The 19288-nt window shown below is 46.0% G+C and overlaps 1 protein-coding gene across 3 annotated transcripts in view; it reads left to right on the top strand.

Annotated features, from left to right (window-relative positions):
• Positions 1 to 307: 307 nt before the first annotated feature.
• PPP3R1 (protein phosphatase 3 regulatory subunit B, alpha) overlaps positions 308 to 19288 on the top strand; it is a 64239-nt gene continuing 45258 nt past the window's right edge. The window contains exon 1 of one of the 3 annotated variants that reach the window (XM_038551473.1): positions 308 to 443. In XM_038551473.1, the coding sequence (XP_038407401.1) occupies positions 396 to 443 (48 nt within the window). In that variant the 5' untranslated portion in view covers positions 308 to 395. Of the gene's footprint in view, positions 444 to 2547; positions 2654 to 4003; positions 4061 to 19288 lie in introns of those variants that run through there. The other 2 variants (XM_038551474.1, XM_038551475.1) reach the window with 2 other exon arrangements.

Here is a 19288-nt window from a genome sequence, read left to right as displayed (position 1 = left end):
AGGCAGAGGGAGCCCGATGTGGGACTCGATCCCAGGACCCAGGGATCACGCCCTGAGCCAAAGGCAGGCGCTCAAGCCCTCAGCCATCCGTGCGTCCCCCAGCTACATTATAATTTAAATAGGCTTTTGCAGAAAGGCCATTGTTTACAAAACTCTTTGTAAAATGGTTTCTATGGAGAAATGAGTTTCCAAGATGGAATTTAGAATCCTTGGCTCAACCCTCTGCTGCTTAGCAAGAAGGGAAGGACCCACTTCCCTGCCATCTAGGTGCTAGGAACCTCTCCTCGACCACACCCTGGGGCACGGGGTGGGGGTGGGGGGCTGGCATCTCTGCTCCTTCCTTGGTACAGACAAGGATCCTGGGAAGGAAGGCGATCTATTCCCCGTGCAACCTCATGCCCATCAAAAGCGAATTCTGTGGTGTGAAACCAGGTGGCGAAAAGGTACAAAACATTCTTAAATCCGGGATTCTTGAACTAGGACATAGATGTTTCATCTGGGAGGAGAGGTAGACATTTCCTTTAAATCTGCATTAACAATAAACAGGTACTGAAAAGGAAGGGACAGGACTTCCAGGTCGTTTCGGTCGGCTCTCCTTGTCAACTGGCGTTTTCTTCCTAGAAGAGGGTGCAGCCAACGGGGTTTCTAATTGACCTCAGCAGAATCACGAGTAGAAGCGTGAGCCCTGGGGTAATGCTGCACCGGAGTACCTTAAACAGCCGCAGGAGTGGTACTTTATTTCCTCTGCCACCCTTAAATCGTGTGTGTGAATAAGGGACAGTGACCAGTCCTTGAAGAATAAGGCAGATTTCTGGGTTTCACAACCATCTAGAGTCTCTAATACATAAGATTTCCTGTGACATTCCTAACTTCTTACACGTAATTGTGGGGACACTGAAGCCCGAGGCTGCCTGCGGTCAAATAGGACCGTAAACATTAATTTCTTAAAAACTTTAACTTGCTCTCTGCTTACAGCTTAATTACTATCTTTGCATCTTTTCTTTTTTCTACTGCTAAATAAGAGAAAATTTGAAGATTCACTTTTGACCCATCTTGAGGCGGATTCCCATGTCTCTACTACCTTCTAACCTGCATCGCGGCCTCCTACTTGGACGCCTCCGCTGGGCTCTCTCATTAGCAACTCAGCACTCTTTTTTTTTTCTTTAATATTTTATTTACTTATTCATGAGAGAGAGAGAGGCAGAGACACAGGCAGAGGGAGAAGCAGGCCCCATGCAGGGAGGCCGACGTGGGACTCGATCCTGGGTCTCAGGCAGGTGCTCAACCGCTGAGCCAGCCAGGGATCCCACAACTCAGCCTTCTTAAATCCAAACTCCTCTTGCCCTACTCGGCACCCAAACTTTGGCTGATTGGTTTCTGTGAAGGACATCCTTATTTCCTGTCATCCGAACTGAACTTGGCCATCCTTCGCCTCTTCCTCCCTCCTTGTCCCCGGCATCCGCTATGCTGCATACTCAGGGCATCTCTGCTTCAGGTCTTTCCCCTTCCTTTCCTGGGCCATTAGTACTTCCCATTACCCCCTGCATGTCGGGATGTCATAAAGGTATCTCCCTCCAGCTTATGGGGCATAAGACTCCCCAAGTCACCTTTGGGTCGCTCAATTTTCTGAGAAGGCCCCCTTCTCACACAGGTCTTCGGTCTTGGGCTCACCTAGTTATCCACCGACGTGCAGACCTGCAGGGAGACTACTGGGCGCCCGCCCTCTCCCATACCAGGCTTCACACCAAAACTTAATGGAAAGAGACAAAGGGAGTGACTGAGGTCATACTTCGTTTTTTTGAACCTTAGGGCGAAAACCCGCGAATTAAAAGGTGCATTTTAGGATTCAGAATAGACGACCCGGTGTCAGGGGCAGAGATGCAACCTGCTGCAGGCCTGTATCTTGTGCGGTGTAGACAAGGCTGAGAGTGTGGGTGGTGCCCCCGGGTGTAGACCGGGACCGCGCAGACCTTGTGTCTCGCTGTGTCAGGGGCCGAGGCTCGCGACCTCTCACGGTGCCTCACTTCCCAACCTCGGACTCACCTGCACAGCACACACCTGCTGGGCGCCCGTGGTCTAAACTGGCTCAAAATCGCCAACGAGACCGCGGGTTACTCTAAACCTACTGCATCCCACAGAAGTCAAATCCTTTCCCGGTACTTAATCCCTCAAAGGGATCATTCGACTTTCACGGAGGACGTCCCAGGGCCCTGCACACGGGGCGGGGGATTTTTTTTTTTTTTAAGATTTTATTTTATTTATTCAGAGAGAGAGAGAGAGTGAGAGAGGCAGAGACCCAGGCTGAGGGAGAAGCAGGCTCCATGCGGGGAGCCCGACGTGGGACTCGATCCTGGGTCTCCAGGGTCACGCCCTGGGCTGCAGGCGGCTGCACCACCCGGGCTGCCCAAGGGTGGGGGAATCTTTTTTATGTACTGCTTAAAGAAAAGAAAAGAAAAAACAAAGAGGGTGTGTCTTAATTTTAGGATAAAGTCATCAAAAATAGCACACGGGACACGCAGCTCAGCTCGGGAGCCTCTCCCTGTTTTAAGGGCTCATCGGGGTCTAAACAGCAACGTATGCAGGGAGGGAGCTCGGAGGGAGCAGCGCGGCCCCCTCGGCCTTTCCCGGATGGATGCGCGGGAGGCGGCGGCAGGTCAGCTCAGGGGCGGGACGCGGGGGTCGGGGTGGGCGTGGGACGGACCTGCCCTAGGGCAGGTGACCCCCGCGGCCGAGCAGGACTCTCAGGTGGGGGCCACTCGCCCAGGGCCTTTAACAGCCTCCGGAGGATTCGCCCACGGGGGCGTCCCCACACTCCCCACACCTGCCCGGGCCGCGTCTCACACGTGATCCCCGAGTTAGCAAGACTTCGAAGAGGAGCGAGTGGTCACAGCAGATGCACACGGTCGTCCCCACCATCCCGGGCGGTCCCCTCGGATGGCGCCGCTCCCCGTGCCCGTCCCCTCCCCCCCCGCCCCTCCGCCTCGCTCCCCTCCCTCCCGGCGCCCCCCTCCCCCGGCCCCTCCCCTCCTCCTTCTCCACGTCCTCCTCCTGCCTCCCCCTCCCCTACCCCTCCCCTCCTCCCCCTCCACGTCCCTCTCCTCTCCCCTCCCCGCCCGCCCCGTCCTCCCCATCCTTCCCTCCACCCCAACTCCCCCGTCCCCTCCCCCACGTCCCTCTCCTCCCCCCGGGCTCTTCCGCCCTCCGTTTCCCTTAACGGGCTCTGCTTCCCGGGCAGGGAACCGCCCCCCTCCGGGACCCGCGAGACTCCCCAATAGAAGGGGCGGCCCGGAGGGAGCGCCCCGGCCCCCCGCCCTGCAGCTCCCAGCGGGCACGGGCGCCCCCGCTGCACCTCGGCCGAGCCCCCGGCGCCGGCACGCCCCTCGGTTCCCGCTTCTGCCGCAGCGCCCGGGCGGCCCCGACACCTTCCGCCCGCCCCGCCCCCCCGCCGCCGCCGCCCGGGCTCGCGCGCCCCTCGCGCCCCTCGCGCTTCCTCCGCCCGCCCCAGCCTCCCCCACCCGCCCGCCTCCAGCCACGTGACAGGAAGGGCTCCGCCGCGCGACGTCACGACGTCCCCGCCGTCCGCCCCCGCCCCCCCGCGCGGCGCACGCAGACGGCGGGGGGACGGCGGGGGGGGGGACGTGCTCGCGCGCCCCGCGCTCCCCACCCCGGGCCGCGCGCGGGTTCCCGGATGTGCGCCGCGCCGAAGCCCCGCCCCCGCCGCCCCGCGGCGCCCCGCTGGCCCCGCCCTCCGCCGCCCTCCCCCGCGCTCGTGCTGGAGGTTGCGGGTCAGCGCGAGCCTCCGCAGAGTCGGTCGCGGCCCCGCCTGAGCGCTCGGCTGCAGCCCCCGAGCCGCCCGCGCCGCCCGCCCGCCAGCTCCTCGGCTCGGGACCCGCTCCCCGCCCCCGCCCCCGCCGCGCGGGCCCGAGGGCCGCCGACCCTCCCCCACCCCGCGGGCCCCGAGGGCCGCCGCCGCCGCCGCCGCCTGCGGGAGCCCCTTCCGAGCGCCGCCGCCTCCCGCTCCCGCTCCCGCCGCGCGAGCCGCCGACCGCCGAGCAACATGGTGAGCGCCCGCCGCCCCCTCCCCCTCCCCTCCCCCCTCCCCCTCCGCTGGCGGGGCCGCCGGGGCCGGGGCGCAGAGGGGCTGCCGGACGGGCCTCCGGTCCCCCGCCCCGGGCCGCCCCCGCCGCCGCCTCCACGTGGACCCTCCCGTCCTCCCCCGCCCCCGCCCCCGCCCCCGCCCCCGGGCTCGCTCCTCCGAGGCCGGCCTCGTCCGGGTCCCGGGCAGCTGCGGACGCGCTCGGGGGCCTTTATGTAAGCCCCGCCGCCTCCCGCCGCCTCCCGCCGCCTCCCGCCGCCTCCCCGCGCCGGGCCCCCGCCTCGTCCCCCGGGCCCCGCGGCCGCGGCTGCAGCGTCGGGCTCCCCCCACCCCCTCCCCCCCGCGGAGGTGCCCGGGTCGGCGGCCCCGGCTCTCGGCGCGTCCCCGCCGCCCCGGCCGCCCCGGCCTCCCCTGCCCGCCCGCCGTCCTCTGCCTCCCGAGCTGCTTGTTTGAATCATGGCGACTTAAGTTTGTCTTTCCTTCCCCGGCGTTAATCCCCAGGTAGGAGTCCGCGCCGTGGTGCTGGGAGCAGACGCTAGGGTGTGTCCCCGCCCCGGCCCCGCGCCCCGCAGCCCGCGCCGCCGGGCCCGGCCGCCTCCCCTCCCCTCCCCGGAGCCCCGGGGGTGCGCCGTGACCCGGGCGCCGGCCCTTCCCCCGGCCCCGAGGTGTAGACGGCGGCTCGCGGCTGGGCTGGCGCCTCGCGTTCGGCTCCGCCCGGCCGTGGCCCTCGGTGTTCCAGGACCGAGCGGCGCGCGGGCTGTGAGCTTCGCCCGCGGGGGTCCCGGGGAAGGGGCTGCGGAGGATTCGGGAGTTGGGGTGGGGAGGAAGCCTGGCCCAGCTCGGGACCTGCCCCCCCAGATAGGGAGCCCGCAGGCCCAGCTCAGGACCTGCCCCCAAGTTAGGGAGCTCGCAGGCCCAGCTCGGGGACCAGTCCCCCAAGTTAGGGAGCCCACAGGCCCAGCTCGGGGACTTGCCCCCCAAGTTAGGGAGCTCGCAGGCCCAGCTCAGGGACCTGCCCCCTAACTTAGGGAGCTTGCTGGCCTAGCTCAGGGACCTGCCTCCCAACTTAGGGAGCTCGCAGGCCCAGCTGGGGACCTGCCCCCAAGTTAGGGAGCTCGCAGGCCCAGCTCGGGGACCTGCCCCCCAAGTTAGGGAGCTCTCAGGCCCAGCTCGGGGACTTGCCCCCAAGTTAGGGAGCTCGCAGGCCCAGCTCGGGGACCTGTCCCCCAAGTTAGGGAGGCCGCCGGCCCAGCTCTCAGACATGCCCCCCAGATAAGGAGCCCAGGTGTCTGCAGGCTGCTGCAGAAACCGGCTTAGATCGCGGCTGTCTGTGCTGCAGTCTTTTTTTGTTGACATAGATTTTTTTGCAGTTAGGAGTTGCACCTGAGAGCTCTAAAACCCCCTCCTCACCCATGGATTTTCCTTGAAGGTCAGGATCTTGAAGATCTTTGGCCACGGCTGCTAGTGTTTTTGCAGCATTTGTAAACAATACATTGTGAGCAATAAAGACCCAGCTACAAAAGATCCAGCCTTTTGTGGCATATGGATTATATATCAGAATGAGCTGGTTTCCTTCTCTGTGTGTGTTGGTTTGTTTCCTGTGCTGTGTCCCCTCTTTGACTCCCCCCCCCCCCCTTTTTGACCCAACACATTGGATTTGGGAAATACTTTCTCAGCTCTTAATTTTAACTTCCTGGTACTCAGTGTTTCCTTATCTTGAAAAAAGTGTTTTAAGATTTATCTTAGCGGTATTGTTTTTTTTTTCTCCCCCCCTAGGTCATTATTTCCTTCATACCAGTTTTCAGTATTTTCTGATTTTTTCTGGGTTCTTGCTTCTGCCATGGTCTCAGTACCATTTTGGACCTAACGGATTTGTTGTGACAGTAATTTCCCAACTTTAGAATGATTTTGGTCTGTTGAACGCAACACTGGTTTGAAAGTATCGAGACCATATCTATAGCTCAACTCTGCTATGTGGGATATTAATTAGCTCAAATAATTTGGGCTTTGGAGTGATCTAGTTCATTTTTCTAGTTAAGTGAGTATAGAATTCTGAAAATTTTCATTCCCTTTGGAAAGTTTTATTACAACTGAGTATCATGGACGTATTTACAATTTTGTCAGTGGGTTTTAATTTATGAATAAACTAAGAATATCGCTGATTAATTCAAGTAAGGAGAAAGTAAAAAGATGGGATTGAACCTATCAACAATCTTTTCTGACAGGTATTTATTTTAGTTGCTATGTAAGAGTAGTTTATTTCTTTTTTTTCCTGAGAGTTAAGTCTTTTCCTCCTTTCACCTCTTTTTGAATTTTAAACTGCTGAGCATTCAGGTGGGATGAAGATTTTACATATAACATACACATACCACAGCTGAGTCCTGAGCTTCTAGGAATTCTCCTTAAACCACTAACGGTCAGTTGTCTCTGATGAAATAGTGTATATTTGCTGAAATAAAAAAAATATATGCCTTCACAATTTTTTTCTCTAGGTGGGCATCTGTATTTTAGAGTACTTCAGTATATCAGTGTTAACTGATATGCAGAAAAAATAAAATGATGAAACAAAAATCACACATCTAGGTGTGTGTGTGATTGAAAAGTCTCTTGAGTGATTTTTGGAGGAGTAAATTTTGTAGGGGCATTTTTAGAAACTTTTCATGTATCAGAGATAGTTTTTTTTTTTTTTCAAAGATAGTTTTTACCACGTACTTAAGATAACAAAAATAGGATTTTATTTTGGATGCATATATGAATACTGTGCATAAGTAATTGGCTTTTTTAAAAAATTTGTTCCTTAGGAAAACCCTTAATTTTAAAAATGATCTTTTTATGTCCTTGTGTTTTTAAGCTTTGTGTTAAAATTATCTCCATAATCTATAAATAGATCTTAAAACATTTATTGCTGTCGTCAATACCTACTCTTAGAGTTGCACCCAACATATTTTAGTGTAGATTCTGTGACAAAGGCTATATAGCAACAACAAAGGCAAGCAACTTGCTTTATGGCCAGCAGAATTAAAATTCACATTAGTCATCATGAGAAAATTTCTCTGCTCATTATGTCCCAAAATGGATGAGAAAATTACAAAAGCGTAGATTGCAAGGTGGAGAAGCTAAGGGTCAGTCAACAAAGCAGGGCAAGGACCCGGTAACCGTGGGTAGATGAGGCATCTGTCATAGGTGGTAAGGCAAGGACCAGTACAAGGGAGCGGAAGGAGGTCCTCCTGGGCCAGGAGGATTAAGTAAGTCAGACCGGGGCCCAGAGTCTGGTCAAGCAACAGGGATTCATTCGTATCACAAATACTTGTAGATTTTGTCTGCTGTTCACTGGTTACTGTGCTTCGGTGTTGAGGGTATTAAAATGGTGAAGGCAGGTTTCCACCTTCATTTAAGGCTAGAACATTAGACAAATGCCAATAGGTATAAAGAAAAGTTAATGTGAGTTATCCTATGAATAATTCACACAAAGTCTGATAGAAAGTGAGGAAAGAGAAGGTTAGTTTCATCTGGGATTAGGGAAAGTTTGATGAAGGAGCCGACAATTGAATTGGGTTTAAAAAAGTTATTAGAATTGCAGAAGGCAGAGTTGGAGCATCTAGGAAAAGATGACTTTTTAAATCCTGGAGATAGGAAGAGAAAACATTTGGAGCACTAATAACTTGGACCAGCAGAGTCAGCGCCATTTGGGGACTCGTTGGGTCCCACCCTGGACCAGCTGAATTCAGAACTCTAGGGAGGGGGGCAAGCAGTCTAGGTTTTACAGCTTTTCCCCCTAATTCTGATATGTGCTGAATTTTGAGAGCCACTATTTAGAGAATATCAAGGAATGGATTTTTTAAAATTTTAGTTGGAATATCTGTTAGCGCACCTCACACTATACAAGCAGGACACATTTGTAATTTCCAAGGAACTTAATCAAGTGGAGTAAACAAGACAATTATGCATTGTGACGGGTGTTGAACAGTACGTGGCAGGCAAGAGTTGCCCGGTGCCTGGCTGGTTCAGTCAGTGGAGCATGCGGCTCGATCTTGGGGCTCTGGGTTCAAGCCCCAGGTTGGGTGTAGAGATTACTTAAAAATCTTAAAAAAAAAACAAAAATTACATGTCAGAGGAGAGGCTTAATCTGAACTGTGGTGAGGATGGGGCAGGGAGAAGAATGCCACTCAGAGAAAGCTTCCTGAAGAGATGGTGTCTGAGCTGAGTCTTAAAAGGAGGAGTATTTAGCCAGTGAGACCGTGGTCTAGATCGAGAGCTTTAGTTTATGACCGTAGAGGCATGAGACATGAGACGCACAAGGCAGTTTAGCATGGCTGGAGGTAGCGGGGTAGGGTGGAAAGGAGATGGGGGTGGTCAGGTAGACGGGTTTGCATGTCATATGGAGGATGTAACATTTTTTTTCCCTCCTGAAGCCAGTGGGAAACCATTATTTTTAAGCAGAAGAATGACATGGTCTTAATGACTTTTGTAGAGAGATCAGTCTGGTGGCCATGTGGATTATAAAATATAATAAATGAATAGAGGTGTGGGGACCAATGAAGAAATTGTCACAGTAATTCATGTGAGAAATAAGGACTTGAAAGACTAGTAACGGTGCAAATGGAGAGGAGAGACCAAGTATGAGACGCATTTTGGGAGGTAGAGGAATAGGACTGGGGATCCCTGGGTGGCGCAGCGGTTTGGCGCCTGCCTTTGGCCCAGGGCGCGATCCTGGAGACCCGGGATCGAATCCCACATCGGGCTTCCGATGCATGGAGCCTGCTTCTCTCTCTGTCTGTGTCTCTGCCCCTCTCTCTCTCTCTGTGACTATCATGAATAAATAAATAAAATCTTAAAAAAAAAAAAAAAAAAGGACTGATGATGACTGTTGGATTGTAGGGAAGAAAAAGGGGTGTACCCTTTCAAGGGTGTGGTTTCTGATTTGGGTGACCGGACAGAAGGTAGTACCATCCATTCAGCAAATGTTTACTGAGCACCTGCTGGGGGTAAGATTCAGTTCTAGGGATAGAAGAAATGTCCTCTCCTCAAGAAACTCCAGTTTGCCGGGATGACTGTTCCCTTTAGCTTTCTCTTATCATCTGAATATTAATGCTTGGAATGCTGTGTCGCAAGATTCCGTATGTTCAGTAAGATAGAGCGCTGTGAAATACTAAAGCTGCTTGCTGCATAGATTCCATGGCCTAGGGTAGAGGAGACCGGATGGCGTGAAGGGAGCAAAGGTAACGCGTTAGGGCAGTGATCCTCAGTATGCGGGTCCTGAACGGGCTGCATCAGCATCATCTGGGACTGTTTCGGAGTTGCACATCCTCTGCCTAGGCGGTATAGGAAAAGGAGATAGGAGGGAGTGATGTTGATTTCTATTTTGGACATGTTGAATTTAAAGTAGTTGTGGGGGGGCAGCCGGGTGAGTGGCTCAGCGGTTTAGCACTGCCTTCAGCCCAGGCTGTGGCCCCGGGGTCCTGGGATCGGGCTCCTCGCAGGGAGCCTGCTTCTCCTTCTGCCTGTGTCTCTGCCTCTCTTTCTCTGTGTCTCATGAATAGATAAATAAAATCTTAAAAAAAAAAAAAAGTAGTTGTGGGTCGGGGGCACCTAGACGGCTCAGTTGGTTAAGCATCTGCCTTTGGCTCAGGTTGTGATGCCACCCATGGTCCTGGGGTGGAGCCCTGAGTGGGGCTCCCTGCTCGTGGGGAGCTGTTTCTCCCTCTCCCTATCCCTCTCCCTCTCCTCCCCCTTCTCCCTGCTCATGTGCACTTATTTCACCCAGTTTCCTGGCTCACTCTTTTTCTCTCAAATAAAATCTTTTTAAGTAGTTACGGGTCATCTAGGTGGAAATGGCCAAAAGGTAAACTGGCTATCTGGAGCTCAGAAGAGAAATCTGGACTAGGGTTGAAGATTTGAGCATTGTCTGTGCAGATCTGTTAGGAAGTCGTTGAAACCAGGAAACTGGGTGAAATCCTGTGGAGAAAGAATATAAAATGAGAAGAGAAGAGGGCAAACCCTAAACCCTTCACTTAGGTAGGTAGAGGATGAGGAATCTGTTTTATTCTCAGAATAAATTGAGAATAAATTGCCAGAGAGGGTTGGGAAGTTAGAGTGATGTCACATCTGAAGGAGTCAGCAGGGCCTAGATACTGCAGAGCTCAGGAAAGAGAAGAACTTGAAAGTATCTTAGAGGCATCAGGAGAGGTCTGGTGACCCTGGCAAGACTACAAGAAAACACCATTTTGTGCCGGTAGCAAGGAAAGCCAGGATGCAGGGAGTTGAGGAATAAATGGGTGGCCAGACATTGAGTATAGACTCCTCTTTAAAGCTTTGACTAGAAAGAGACAAGATAAAAAGCTACAGAGTTTAGGTTTGAGGAAGGATTTATTTTGGGCTAAAAGAAATCGCCTGGAAAGAGAGTGTGGTTGAGGATTCAAAGGGAAAAGATGGAATTATTAATAGTTCGAGGTTCCCCAAGGGGGTAGGAGGAAATATGACTCTTCTTAGGCAGTAAGATTTTTTTTTTTTCATCCGTTAACATGAGAGGGAAGGAGATAAAAATGAAGACTGTTATACAGGTCATAATCTTTAAGACAGTAACTTCAGTTAAATCCTAGGTAATGAAAATAAGATTGCAAGGGGATGTAAACTCAGAATGCAGAGGCCTTGCCTTTGTCTTTTCACTCTTCTGTTACAAATACGTGGTATATACCAGATACGAAGTAGAGTTTGAAGAAGAAATAAGTGACTGAATAAGTGGAATAAAGGAGTGAGTGCTGATGACACAGCGGAGGCAATGAGTGTAAGTTCCTCTTTTGAGGCATTTATGGGAAAAGAGGGACAAAGAAAGGTTAACTTCAGTGGCTTACAGTTGGGGTGAGTTCTGTTTAAGATAGCAGGTGTTGGTATTCTTTAGAATTAGCGGAGAAGCCAGGCGAGGGAGCTGTAAGAAAGGATAATTAATGGAATGAGTGCTAGAAGTGGCAGAATGAAGAGGGATAAAGGGAAAGAAAGGACGTCTAAAGAGAGGGTAAAAAATCAGAGTGAGGTGAGTGGGCCATGGCAGCAGATACGTTATAATAACGGAGTTCATGTGAGGTGGCCTAAATTATCTCAGTAAATTCAAGATAAGTTTAAGGTAAGATCATCTGAAGTTGAGATTAAAGGCTGAGGCAAATGGGGTGAGATGGAGGGTGAGGAGTATGGAAAAGGATATTATGATGCTGATTTTGGGGGATTTGATAATAGGGTATTAAATAAATGTTATTAAATAGTAAGTGGGACCCAGGAGAGAGTACCAGTGGGTCAGTGACCTCGGGCATGAATATAGGAAACAAGAGTATTAACAAGAAAAGAGGGTTAATGCTTTGTCAGTCTTTGTTTTCATAACTTCTGATAAAATTACATAGGTTTAAAAGAAACCATTTTCTGAGTTTAGGTTTTATGTAAGGGGAACATCTAGTTGCAGATTGATATTCTTTAATTTTTTTTTTAAGGTTCTGAAGACACTATTAATACATTTGCTTAAAATTCAGATTATACCAAAAGGTATAAAATGGTGCGTGAGCCTTTTCAGGGCACCCCTTTCTCTCGTATTGATCACTTTTTTGAGTTTCTTACATACTTTGTTGTATACGTTAATAACAAAACAGATTTGGGTTTTTTGTATTTTTTCATCCTTCTTTTTCCTTTTTTAAACTTCTGACACTGTATGGATATATTACTTTTTTAATAATTTAGTTTTTATTTAAAAAGATTGCGAAAGTCAAGTTTAAAGAGATTTTAATGATACCATGCTCTAGTTAGCTTATTACTATTAGTTTTATTCCAAGGGTTTTCTTTCTTTCTTTCTTTCTTTTTTTTTTTAAGGATTTTATTTATTTATTCATGAGACACACAGAGAGAGAGGCAGAGACACAGGCAGAGGGAGCAGCAGGCTCCATGTAGGGAGCCTGATGCAGGACTCGAACCGGGGACTCCAGGATCGCGCCCTGAGCTGAAGGCAGATGCTCAACCGCTGAGCCACCCAGGCGTCCCTATTCCTTTTTTTTTTTTTTTTTTTTTTTTTTTTTTTTTAGGCGTCCCTATTCTAAGGGTTTTAACTGAATTTCATTGTAAGCACTGACTTAACAATTGAGCATAATTTTTAAAATCAGGTAGCAATTTTGTAACTATTGAGGTTGGTATTTTAACAAGGTTCTAACTATGACAATATTTTACAAAATTACTTAGGAAAAAAATTTTTTTAAAGTAATTTTTCCATCCAATGTGGGACTTGAGCTCATAACCCTGCGATCAAGAGCCATGTGCTCTACTGACTGAGCCAGCTGGGCCTCCAAGAAAATATTTTATTAGAGCATTTTTTTGTGCTTATTTTTTCCACTTATCACCTTATTACGCATTAACTAAATGGATAACACTTTTTTTTTTTATTTTATTTATGATAGTCACAGAGAGAGAAAGGCAGAGACATAGGCAGAGGGAGAAGCAGGCTCCATGCACCAGGAGCCCGATGTGGGATTCGATCCCGGGTCTCCAGGATCGCGCCCTGGGCCAAAGGCAGGCGCCAAACCGCTGCACCACCCAGGGATCCCTGGATAACAATTTCTGAGAAAAAGTAATCTCCAAAGTGTAGTCCTATAAAGCATCTATTTTATTTCAAGCTTATTTCAGATTAAATTTACTTCCTCACTTTTATACTTTCCAAATAAAGCTTTTATTTAACAGCGCGCATCTACTTTCCTTTTCTGAATCTTTTCCTTGAACTCTCATACCTTTTTTGTGATAATGAGTTGACAGCGTAAAGCATATATCTGGCACAGGAATGAGAGATGACTAATATATGTTTTTGGGTTTTTCTTTGATTTTTATAATCTTGTGCTATAAATTTTTTTTAGACTCTCGAAGATTTTTATTGCAAATATTTTAAAGTTTTGCACTGAAAGTTCAACAGGCCATAGGTTCTTAGAAGTTCCTTCCTCGGAGTTTTGTTTTGTCAGTTAAAGCCCTTTATTATGATTATCATAAGGAGGGCCATGTGATAATCTATTGCTATCCTAAAAAACATTTCTGAAAGTGAGATGACACTTTGACTTGTTTTGGTAGCATTATTAAACTTTTCTGTACTCTAACCGGGTCTCTTTTGTCCCTTGTAAATAATAGAGTATTCATTTTAATTTGTGTGAGAGTTAGGTATGCATTTTAAAACCTAAGTACAAGACAGTGAAGCATAGCAACCTACAGAAAAGATCAGATCTTTACCATTGGCCCTAATGAAGCTGTTAGCAGTTTTATTTTTTAATCCTTAATATGTCTAGTTTCAGAGCTGATTTTTTTATTGTATCTGCCGGAGTGTGATGCCACAAGGACGTGCAATAAGCTGGCATCCTGTAGTATTACTTGTAAGGCAGTCTTTAATAAAAATTGGAATGTCACGAAAAACAAGTGTAATGGGTAATAAGAGAAGTCTGTGACTTTGTGTCGGTCTTGCAAATGTTTTCTTAACAAATAGAATTTATGAGTTATAAACAAACTCATAATCTTTTTCAAGTAAATAACAAATTTATGAATAATCAGATTACTTAAGCTCTGCCTTCCTATCTGTCACTTTCTATCTTTACCATCATACTTCTTGGTTCTATTTGCTCATTTTCTTGCTTTTCAATCTACTACAGTCTAGATCTGTGATGTATAATTCCGTAGCCCACATGTGGTTTAATTTTAATTAAAATGACTTTAACTTACGTAAAATGATAAATTCAGTTCTTCAGCCACAATAGCTACCTTACAAGTGCTTAGTGGCTACTTGTGGCTAGTGATTCCTGCATTTGTGCAGATACAGAACGTTTCTGTCCTTGCAGAGCAGAAATTTTTATTAGATAGCACTGGTCTAGAATGATTATGTATCTGCAATTCACTGAAAGTTACTGTGTTGGCAGTAATCCTCTAATACCAGCAGGAGCTTTGGAGTTGGAAAGATTTGAATTTAGATTCTGGTTCTGCCATTCATTAGCTGTGTGACCTTGAACAAATACCATAAACTCTTGACCTTATTTAGTCGTGTAAAAGGGGGATAAAACTACCTCAGATCGTGGTGACAGTAGTGTCTGGAAATCCATTTGGTACTCATTAAATCTCCTTGGTTCTTCATTCTTACTTGACTTCTTTGTAATGTTGGAACTTCTTGGAGACTCTTGGAGTTCTTTCCTTTTTTGGCTTCTGTGACATTTTCTGCTAGTTGCTGTTCTCCATCTCTGACCATTTTTAATCTTAGTTCCTAGCTTCTCATCTGGGTTTGGTCCAAGGCTCTCTTAAGTATTGATTGCATCACTTTTCCATTTAAAATCCTGTATATTATGGTATTAACATAGCCTTCGCATAGCCCATGGACTCTGTAGCTTCTACGTGTTTACTTCGGCTTCTTTACCCATGTCCTTGCTTTTTCTCTATATTCTAGCAACGTGGGCTTGTTAGCATTTTATTCTGTATCGGATGCTAGATTTCTTCTGCCGTCTGTTTAATCTATCATCTGAGCCTTTTGCATAGGCTATGTTTGGAATGGTTCAGAAGTCCCTCAAGTAAGTAACGGAGTCTCCTACCCCCATGCCAGGTCAGACCGTGTTCCTCTGTTTTGCCAGCTGCCAGCGTAGACCCCTCCATATTACAGGAGCTTAATAAACATTTGTTGAATGAGTGAATTGAGTGAATACATATACTCTTTGTTTATTTTCATCGTCTCCTGTGTACTGATGGTTCGTATTTTCAGCCTGCATCATTCTTTTCTGCTCCAGTCTGTGGATCTGACCACTTACAGGATATTTATCTAAATGAGGGTGTCTATAAGTCACCTCAACTCATCAGAACTAAAACCACATTCATTATTGTCTTCCAATGCATGTTTCAATTATTCCCTAATTTTTCTTCCTAGAAACAGTATCTATTCATTCACTCCTATCTGGAAACCTGATATGCCTTTTTCTCCCCTTTACTACTATTTAAGTCTTTTTTTTTTTAATTCTTTTTTTAACTTATTTATTCATGAGAGATACAGAGAGAGAGGCAGGGAGACACAGGCAGAGGGAGAAGCAGTCTCCCTTGCAGGGAGCAAGATGTGGGACTTGATCCCAGGACTTCTGGATCACTCCCTGAGCTGAAGGCAGATGCTCAACTGCTGAGCCACCCAGGTGCCCCCCTACTATTTAAGTCTTAAGTAATCAATCATCAGTTACATCCTGTCCTAAAACAGTGTAATGTAGGAATATGTGGCCTGACCTGGCGTAGGGGTGGGAGGCTCAGTCACTTACCTGAGGGACTTCTGAGGAATTTCAATTTGGTTCATGTAACTATTGATAAAGAGGAAAGTATATTTATAATGTTCTCAGCATATTAATGCTTCATGCTGTTAGGTAGTAGCAACTGAATCCAAAACACACTAGCAACTAAAAGTAGCAAGAATAATAGCATTTTATACTATCCATGTAGCCCACATTCTTTCTCTTGACTCAGTTTGGCCATTTACCTATATTGGAAGAATTTATTGCATAATTCCCTCAGATATTTGTGCATTTTTCTCGTGTTTCTATAATTTAGTTTCAGATATCCCTTTTTCTTTTACTCTCGTGTACCTTTTAAAAGTCCCATACTTATTTGTTAGCTAACACATCTTTACCTATGCTTAATTAGGATTTTTGTTGGTTTTGTTAGTACTCTAATTGCCTAAGTTTTGAGTGTCTGCTTCCAACTCTGTTTTCCTTAAGCCGTGTTATTTTTTTTTAAGTAAGCTTTATGCCCATTATGGGGCTTGAACTCATGACTCCGAGATCAAGGAGATCAAGAATTGTATGCTCTACAGACTGAGCCAGCCCGGGGTCCCAAGCCATGCTATTTTTAATATGTAGTTTTAAGAGCATGTTTTTTTCAGGAATATAAGTGTCATGTTATAGATCACACAAATGAATCGGCTTCTTTATCCTTATTGCCACTGGCATTGTTGGAATTTCACTTAGATCTTACTGGGACTAAAAACAAAACAAAAAACAAAAAAGATCTTATGGGGACTATTTCCATAGCCTACTTAATGCTTTGCTCTTTTTGCCTCCAGTTTCTTCTTCATTCTGTCTTTCATATTGCCACTAGAGTTTTTCTTCTGAAAAGGAAATCCAGTGTCACTGCCTTACTTAAAAGTTAGTGCTATATCTTCTTATATTAAAATTTTTAATTCCTTTGTATAACACTCGTGTTCTGATCCTTATTTCTGGCCATCCTTGTGTTTAACCAAGTCAGACTACTTGGTTCTCAAGTGCCTCCTCTTTTTTCTTTTCTTCTTCTTCTTTTTTTTTTTTAATGTGTAAGTGCTTTTGTATGTACTCTTTCTTCCATCTGCACTGTCATCCTCCTTTGTTCCACAAACGTTAAGATCCTATTCTAGTGGCATTCTATGAAAACTTTCCCAACTCCCTCCAACAATTAATGGCCATTCATAGATAGCTTTCATGATAGTACATACCATATTTCATTGTGTTTAGTTGCCTCCCCTTACCTGTGGGATCCTCTAAAGTAAGGGATGCATTTTTACTCATTTTTGTAAAGCTAGTTCCCATTGTAATATCTCTCATGGAATATGAATGTAAATAATGGATAGGTATAAGTAGACATTTTTTTTTTTCTGCTGGCTTGGGAAGCCAGCAAAATGCAACTAGGTTAGTTATATTTATCGTCTAGGGCTAGGGAGGTCTTTGAAAGTCTTATGAATAAACAGTTACAAAGCTCAAGTGCATTAGCACAATGGGAAAGCAATTGGAAAGGAAAGTATTGATTCTAAAAGTAAAAGGACTTCTTTTATGCTTGGAGATATTTTTATGTATCTGAGTAAATTATCAGTTGCATGTGAGAATGTTATTCATTAAGGAGTAAGTAGACTTTTTCATAAATAAAGGAGACTTAATTTATAAATAACATTTTTATTTACTTAGGCTGATCTAACATAACATTTTTGTACTAGATATATTATAGAACAGCTGATAAAGTGAAACTGTTACTCTAAATCTTTGATTTCTTAATTTACCAAACACTTATATTTGCCTACTACAGCTATAAAACTTAGCGTTACAAAGATGAAAGAAAAAAAGACATAGCTCCCAAAGACTTCACAGCATAGACTGAGTCAAGCATGAGGAAGAAAATATTGTAATACAATATAGTGTATGTGTACATATACATGTATATATAAAATTAGAATACAGTATATGTGCTCTCTATATATATACACACACACATACACGTGAATATGTTTCAGTAGAGCTATTATAAGGTGCTAAATTTCTTCTGATCACTCTGCTTGCCTAGTTTGAACTTGACATGTAGCGGCTGTTTGGACATCCTATTACTCGTTTGGGTCATGCTACTCATAGACCGTGTCAAACAATTGAATGCTGAGAGAATACTATAATTTTATTTATTTTAGAGCGTGCATGAGGAGTAGTGGAGGGGGAGAAGAATACAGAGAATCTTAAGCAGGCTCCATACCTGGTGCAGAACCTGATGTAGGGCTGGATTTTACAATCCTGAGATCATGACCTGAGCTGAAACCAAGAGTTGGATGCTTAATCAGCTGAGCCACTCAGGTGCCCTGCTGTTTAAATTTTTAAAAATTAATGTAGTAAAAACTAGTATTTGTATTTTTGGATGATCTGAGTTTCATAATCATTTCATGCTGATTTCTGTGTAGCTTTCTATCCAGTAATTTTTAACAAAGTAGCACATGTATCTGAGTGTTGGGCTATAAGTAACACAATACCCACCCAACTAAATGTGGCCTAAATAATAAGGAATGTATTATTTCACAAACTGAGAAGCCTAGAATCAGAGTTACAGGGTGGTTCAGCAGTTGACCCAGTTTCATCAGGGGCATAGATCCACTTTACATTAAAGCTCCACTTGTCTGAAGAGGGCCACTGCAATTTTAGACACCAACATCTGCCTGCAGAATAGCGGGGAGCACTTCTTCAAGTGTCTCTTTTTATTAGATTGCAAGTCTCATTACAGATTTTTTCTTAAGGTCCATTGTATTGTCTGTATTTCTTGCATACCAGAAAAAGAGCAAATTTCTCACTCTGGCAGTTAAGTGCATCCTCCTCCCCCACTTGCCCTCTGTTGATTGAGAAATAATTGTCATACATCAGTGTAAGTTTAAGGCTTACAGTGTGATGTTTGATTCACGTATGTTATGAAATGATTGACACAATAGGTTCATTTAACATCCATCATCTCCTATAGATACAGTAAAAAGAGAAGAAAAATAATTTTTTTCTCCTTGTGATGAGAACTCTTAACAATTTTCCTATATTTCAAATAGCAGCATTAGCTCTGGTCATCATTATATCTCTAATACGTATTTCTCTTGTTACTGGAAGTTTGTACTTTCTGACCACCTTCCTTCAAGGCAGCTCTTAGAAATTGTCCCAAGGTTACCTTCTATCACCAGAGCCTAGGCCTTATGTAGTAAAAACAACTTCAGTATTTTATTTGGTATTCTGAACAAAAGTCGGTGAGGATGGTGTGATTGTAGGTAATGAAAATTAGGTTTTCTTTTTTTCCTTTAAGATTTTTATTACTCATCAGAGGCACACACAGAGAGGGAGGGACATAATCAGAGAGAGAAGCAGGCTCCCTGCAGGGAGCCTGATGCAGAGACTCAATCCCAGGACCCCGGCAGGGCAGACACTCAACCACTGAGCCACCCATATGCCTCTGGAATAAAATTTTTATAAATCATAGGTTCTATAAGAAACTTCTGTCCAGAATGTTTAAAGAATTCCTACAATTCAGCAATAAAAAACAACCAATGAAAAAATGAGCAAAAGATCTGAGCATTTTTCCAGAGAAGGTCAACAATTAATTGTCCATAAACACATGAAAAGATGCTCCGTATCATTAGGGAAATGCAAATCAAAACCACAAAGAGCTACCACTTCATACCCACTAGCATGGCTATAACCAAAAAGACCAGGTAAGTGTTGGTGAAGATATGGAGAAATCAGAATCTTCCGAACATTGCTTGTGGCGATGTAAATATTGTAGCTGCTTTAGAAAACAGTTCTTCAGCATGTTAAACATAGAGTTGCTATATAACTTAAGTTACAGAACCTAAACTATATAACCATTTCTAGTGTATACCTGTAAGAAATGAAATGAAAGACTTGTACATGAATG

This window comes from Canis lupus, chromosome 10 (assembly GCF_011100685.1).
Source record: "Canis lupus familiaris isolate Mischka breed German Shepherd chromosome 10, alternate assembly UU_Cfam_GSD_1.0, whole genome shotgun sequence".
Taxonomy (NCBI): Eukaryota; Metazoa; Chordata; class Mammalia; order Carnivora; family Canidae; genus Canis; species Canis lupus.
The sequence above is the reverse complement of the archived record's forward strand: the minus strand, read 5'-3'. Positions and strand labels throughout refer to the sequence as shown.